The sequence below is a fragment of the Nerophis ophidion genome, linkage group LG05 (genome assembly GCF_033978795.1).
Source record: "Nerophis ophidion isolate RoL-2023_Sa linkage group LG05, RoL_Noph_v1.0, whole genome shotgun sequence".
Taxonomy (NCBI): Eukaryota; Metazoa; Chordata; class Actinopteri; order Syngnathiformes; family Syngnathidae; genus Nerophis; species Nerophis ophidion.
Window position 1 is genome coordinate 36739103 of NC_084615.1, and position 6616 is coordinate 36745718.

At 45.0% G+C, this 6616-nt stretch overlaps 1 protein-coding gene across 2 annotated transcripts in view; it reads left to right on the forward strand.

The window, feature by feature from the left end:
• The first annotated feature begins 435 nt into the window (after positions 1 to 435).
• LOC133553015 (estrogen-related receptor gamma-like) overlaps positions 436 to 6616 on the forward strand; it is a 52545-nt gene continuing 46364 nt past the window's right edge. The window contains exon 1 of one of the 2 annotated variants that reach the window (XM_061900745.1): positions 436 to 708. In XM_061900745.1, coding sequence (XP_061756729.1) covers positions 653 to 708 — 56 coding nt within the window. In that variant the 5' untranslated portion in view covers positions 436 to 652. The remainder of the gene's footprint in view (positions 709 to 6616) is intronic. The other variant, XM_061900746.1, reaches the window with a different exon arrangement.

Sequence of the window (6616 nt, forward strand, 5' to 3'; positions counted from 1 at the left end):
GCAAGTCTAGTTACTATTATTGTAAGGGACGAGCGGTAGGAAATGGATGGATGGATTAGTAAAATATTATATTGAATTTGATCTAAATAGACTAAAACTCCCCCCAAATTCTATAATTATTAACACAAAAAATACATGAATCAAAATAAGTAAAAAATATAGAAAACAAAAAACAGGAAAATAAAATACATAATTTAAAATTGAATAAGAATAAGTGTATGTATTTCATTGTGCAGGTGTATCTAATTGTTTGATGTTTTTTTACATGACATGCAGTACTATTTTCTCAGGATGAAGTACAATTAGGAATATGATCTGCTCTGTCACAAGAAGAACATCATCCTCCTCCTCCTCCTCCTCCTCCTCCTTTTGCCTTAATCACCTGCTGGCTTCTATTGGATCAGCCAAGAGCCAATCGGTCACTGGCTCGGCGTCGAAGAGGAGGAGGGTGGAGGACGTTCAAATCGTGTGGCCGGACCTTGACTGGAGGCCGTCTTTGCTCAGGCACCCAGCCAGAGAGTCACAACACTGTGAACTGTAGAGGGAAAGAAGAAACGTGACAGCACGATGATGAGAGGAAGCGAGTAGAGCCGAGAGAAAAGAAGGAGACCTTTTTCTGCACATACTCAGAGCATGGTGGCATAAGAGCCCCATGGATCTAGTCGACCTCTACCTCCATGAATGCTTCACCTACCACCCAGACACAGAGTGAGTACAATCAATGCTTATCATGGTAGACAACAACTATGTAGCCCACTGAATTTTATGGATGCATTCTAAGTAGTACAGATAGAGCAGTGGTTCTCAACCTTTTTTCAGTGATGTACCCCTGTGAACATTTTTAAAATTCAAGTACCCCCTAATCAGAGATAAGTATTTTGGTTGAAAAAAAGAGATGAAGTAAAATACAGCACTATGTCATCAGTTTCTGATTTATTAAGTGCAAAATATTGCTCATTTGTAGTGGTCTTTCTTAAACTATTTGGAGAAAAATATATAAAATTAACTAAAAACTTGTTGAAAAATAAACAAGTAATTTAATTATAATTCAATATTTTTACACATACAAGTAATCATTAACTTAAAGTGCCCTCTTTGGGGATTGTAATAGAGATCCATGGATTCATGAACTTAATTCTAAACATTTCTTCACAAAAAAAGAAATCTTCAACACCAATATTTATGGAACATGTCCACAAAAAATCTAGCTTTCAACACTGAATATTGCATTGTTGCATTTCTTTTCACAGTTTATGAACTTACACTCATATTTTGTTGAAGTATTATTCAATAAATATACTTATAAAGGATTTTTGAATTGTTGCTATTTTTTTAATATTTAAAAAAAATCTCACGTACCCCTTGGCATACCTTCAAGTACCCCCAGGGGTACTAGTACCCCCATTTGAGAACCACTGAGATGGAGGATATTAGAGGCTTTACCGAGTGGAGAAGTTGGCACATTGCACTTTTGACACCATTTTTGTTGTATCTCTTTAATTTTTCCTTATATGCTAATTAAGTAAAAATGTATGAACATTTCTGTAGTTTTTTTTAAATTGGAGAGTGCAAACATGCGCAAAAAATTATCATCCTATTTCCAACAAAAAAGGTACCAACAGTGGTCCCTGCATGTTGTTTATGTTACCTTAACAGATATGCAGCCTGCTTGTTTGTTGATAGTGATTATGAATGACTAAAACCAGTTTGGATGCGGTAGATGCTTTTGGAATAAAAAGTGTTTGTGGGAGTTTAATTGGCTACAGACGTTTATTTTCATCTTTTTACTTTTGGAGATGTACAATTTGGAGTCAAGAAGTCAAACAACTGGTAAAAAGTAGGGTTGTTAACATGTGTAATTATTCACACACACTAAAAATCTAATTTATCATGTATCATCTCTGAATAATCCCCAATTTACTTTGACCCCACATGTTCCTTTACCTTAACCGCAGATGGGTACTTAAAAGGCGGTGTGGGTAGTTATATGGTCAGTAATCAGGTCAATGCATACGTCAGTGTGATGATGAGTGAGGAGACTCCGACTGGTGCTCTCACTGGCAAATACGCTCTGATGGGACTTTAGATAAAGCTGTTCCCAAGTTTTGAGCAAATAAATGACGTACATTGAAGTTAACAATTTTTAAAAATATTCATGTGATATTCTGTAAATTAAATAGCATTTATGTCAAAATATATTCAAAGTTATAATAAATTATGCAAGACAGTAATTAACTGGGATTAAAAATTATTACATCTCAAAAGTGTGATGAATCAGATTTAAAAAATGCATAATTTGACTGCACTTGTAAAAAGTTTTAAAGTTAAACAATGAAAGCAAATATTTAAATACAATTTTTAAAAATATGAATAATAAAAAATAATTAAATATAATATGGAATAAATAACCAAGTGATAATAAATATATAAATAATCCATAGTTTCATACAATATCTAAGTTAAATAATTAAAAATAGATATACAAATAAAATATATAAAGAAAATAAAATACATTGAGTAATACGGATAATAATAATAATAATCATCCATCCATCATCCATCATCTTCCGCTTATCCGAGGTCGGGTCGCGGGGGCAACAGCCTAAGCAGGGAAACCCAGACTTCCCTCTCCCCAGCCACTTCGTCTAGCTCTTCCCGGGGGATCCCGAGGCGTTCCCAGGCCAGCCGGGAGACATAGTCTTCCCAACGTGTCCTGGGTCTTCCCAGTGGCCTCCTACCGGTTGGACGTGCCCTAAACACCTCCCTAGGGAGGCGTTCGGGTGGCATCCTGACCAGATGCCCGAACCACCTCATCTGGCTCCTCTCGATGTGGAGGAGCAGCGGCTTTACTTTGAGTCCCTCCCGGATGACAGAGCTTCTCACCCTATCTCTAAGGGAGAGCCCCGCCACACGGCGGAGGAAACTCATTTCGGCCGCTTGTACCCGTGATCTTATCCTTTCGGTCATGACCCAAAGCTCATGACCATAGGTGAGGATGGGAACGTAGATCGACCGGTAAATTGAGAGCTTTGCCTTCCGGCTCAGCTCCTTCTTCACCACAACGGATCGGTACAACGTCCGCATTACTGAAGACGCCGCACCGATCCGCCTGTCGATCTCACGATCCACTCTTCCCTCGCTCGTGAACAAGACTCCTAGGTACTTGAACTCCTCCACTTGGGGCAGGGTCTCCTCCCCAACCCGGAGATGGCACTCCACCCTTTTCCGGGCGAGAACCATGGACTCGGACTTGGAGGTGCTGATTCTCATTCCGGTCGCTTCACACTCGGCTGCGAACCGATCCAGCGAGAGCTGAAGATCCCGGTCAGATGAAGCCATCAGGACCACATCATCTGCAAAAAGCAGGGACCTAATCCTGCGGTTACCAAACCGGGACCCCTCAACGCCTTGACTGCGCCTAGAAATTCTGTCCATAAAAGTTATGAACAGAATCGGTGACAAAGGACAGCCTTGGCGGAGTCCAACCCTCACTGGAAATGTGTTCGACTTACTGCCGGCAATGCGAACCAAGCTCTGGCACTGATCGTACAGGGAACGGACCGCCACAATAAGACAGTCCGATACCCCATACTCTCTGAGCACTCCCCACAGGACTTCCCGAGGGACACGGTCGAATGCCTTCTCCAAGTCCACAAAACACATGTAGACTGGTTGGGCAAACTCCCATGCACCCTCAAGAACCCTGCCGAGAGTATAGAGCTGGTCCACAGTTCCACGACCAGGACGAAAACCACACTGTTCCTCCTGAATCCGAGGTTCGACTATCCGACGTAGCCTCCTCTCCAGTACACCTGAATAAACCTTACCGGGAAGGCTGAGGAGTGTGATCCCACGATAGTTGGAACACACCCTCCGGTCCCCCTTCTTAAAGAGAGGAACCACCACCCCGGTCTGCCAATCCAGAGGTACCGCCCCCGATGTCCACGCGATGCTGCAAAGTCTTGTCAACCAAGACAGCCCCACAGCATCCAGAGCCTTAAGGAACTCCGGGCGGATCTCGTCCACCCCTGGGGCCTCACCACCGAGGAGCTTTTTAACTACCTCAGCGACCTCAGCCCCAGAAATAGGAGAGTCCACCACACATTCCCCAGGCACTGCTTCCTCATAGGAAGACGTGTTAGTGGGATTGAGGAGGTCTTCGAAGTATTCCTTCCACCTATCCACAACATCCGCAGTCGAGGTCAGCAGAACACCATCCACACCATACACGGTGTTGATAGTGCACTGCTTCCCCTTCCTGAGGCGGCGGACGGTGGTCCAGAATCGCTTCGAAGCCGTCCGGAAGTCGTTTTCCATGGCTTCCCCGAACTCTTCCCATGTCCGAGTTTTTGCCTCCGCGACCGCTGAAGCTGCACACCGCTTGGCCTGTCGGTACCCGTCCACTGCCTCCGGAGTCCTATGAGCCAAAAGAACCCGATAGGACTCCTTCTTCAGCTTGACGGCATCCCTCACCGCTGGTGTCCACCAAGGGGTTTTAGGATTGCCGCCCCGACAGGCACCAACTACCTTGCGGCCACAGCTCCGATCTGCCGCCTCGACAATAGAGATGCGGAACATGGTCCACTCGGACTCAATGTCCAGCACCTCCCTCGTGACATGTTCAAAGTTCTTCCGGAGGTGGGAATTGAAACTTTGTCTGACAGGAGACTCTGCCAGACGTTCCCAGCAGACCCTCACAATGCGTTTGGGCCTCCCAGGTCTGTCCGGCATCCTCCCCCACCATCACAGCCAACTCACCACCAGGTGGTGATCGGTAGAAAGCTCCGCCCCTCTCTTCACCCGAGTGTCCAAAACATGAGGCCGCAAATCCGATGACACAACTACAAAGTCGATCATGGAACTGCGGCCTAGGGTGTCCTGGTGCCAAGTGCACATATGGACACCCTTATGTTTGAACATGGTGTTTGTTATCGACAAACTGTGACGAGCACAAAAGTCCAATAACAAAACACCACTCGGGTTCAGATCCGGGCGGCCATTCTTCCCAATCACGCCTCTCCAGGTTTCACTGTCGTTGCCAACGTGAGCGTTGAAGTCTCCCAGTAGGACAAGGGAATCACCCGGGGGAGCACTTTCCAGTACTCCCTCGAGTGTTCCCAAAAAGGGTGGGTACTCTGAACTGCTGTTTGTTGCATAAGCACAAACAACAGTCAGGACCCGTCCCCCCACCCGAAGGCGGAGGGAGGCTACCCTTTCGTCCACCGGGTTGAACTCCAACGTACAGGCTTTGAGCTGGGGGGAAACAAGAATTGCCACCCCAGCCCGTCGCCTCTCACTGCCGGCAACGCCAGAGTGGAAGAGGGTCCAATCCCTCTCGAGAGAAGTGGTTCCAGAGCCCTTGCTGTGCGTCGAAGTGAGTCCGACTATATCAAGCCGGAATTTCTCGACTTCGCGCACTAGCTCAGGCTCTTTCCCCCCCAGTGAGGTGACGTTCCACGTCCCAAGAGCTAGCTTCTGTAGCCGAGGATCGGACCGCCAAGTGCCCTTTCTTCGGCTGTCGCCCAGCTCACAATGCACCCGACCTCTATAATAATCATAATAATAATAAATGAAATGCCCAAATATGTAACCATATTTTATATTAAATATATTATTTTTATGTTGACATGTGAAATGTGTTATCATTAGTGCAACACCATGTTTATCAAGCAAGACTTTAAGGATGTTTTTTTGTTTTTCAATGTATGTTATGTGCCCTGCGATGAGGGGGCGACTTGTCCAGCCTTCCGCCCGATTTTAGCTGAGATATGCACCAGCGCCCCCTGTGACCCCAAAGGGAATAAGCGGTAGAAAAAGGATGGATGGATGGATGTTATGCAGCTATTGATTATTTTAGTAATCAGGGTAACTATTGATCAGTTTGTTTTATTGCAATAAGCACACTTTCTAGCCTCAATGGGTATTTTTGGGAAACGATTTTACTGCTTGCCATAAACTTTATTCTTTTTTACAATTGGTCATATCAATCATAAACCATCAACATTGAAATTACACTTCTAACGTGTGTATTACAAAAAATAAAACTGGGCTGTTTGCCGCCACACAGATCACGACACCCTCACACTATCGCTGTCATGTGTGCTCTATTGCAGCAGCTGGTGGAACTATATGTCCGTGTATTTAAAGTTCCGGGCACTGCATGCGATCCCGATTTGATAACATTTGTTTTAGTTACACATTTTAATATGATTAATTGAACCAACAGAATATAATTCAAAGCTTTTTTATTTGCATCAAATTAAACGATTGATAGTTTCAGCTCCAGTTGTTTAATGATCAATTATAATCAGTATTTTACATTCAACATAAATTATAGTTGTGGTCCATCCATCCATCCATCCATCATCTTCCGCTTATCCGAGGTCGGGTCGCGGGGGCAGCAGCCTAAGCAGGGAAGCCCAGACTTCCCTATCTCCAGCCACTTCGTCTAGCTCTTCCCGGGGGATCCCGAGGCGTTCCCAGGCCAGCCGGGAGACATAGTCTTCCCAACGTGTCCTGGGTCTTCCCCGTGGCCTCCTACCAGCTGGACGTGCCCTAAACACATCCCTAGGGAGGCGTTCGGGTGGCATCCTAACCAGATGCCCGAACCACTTCA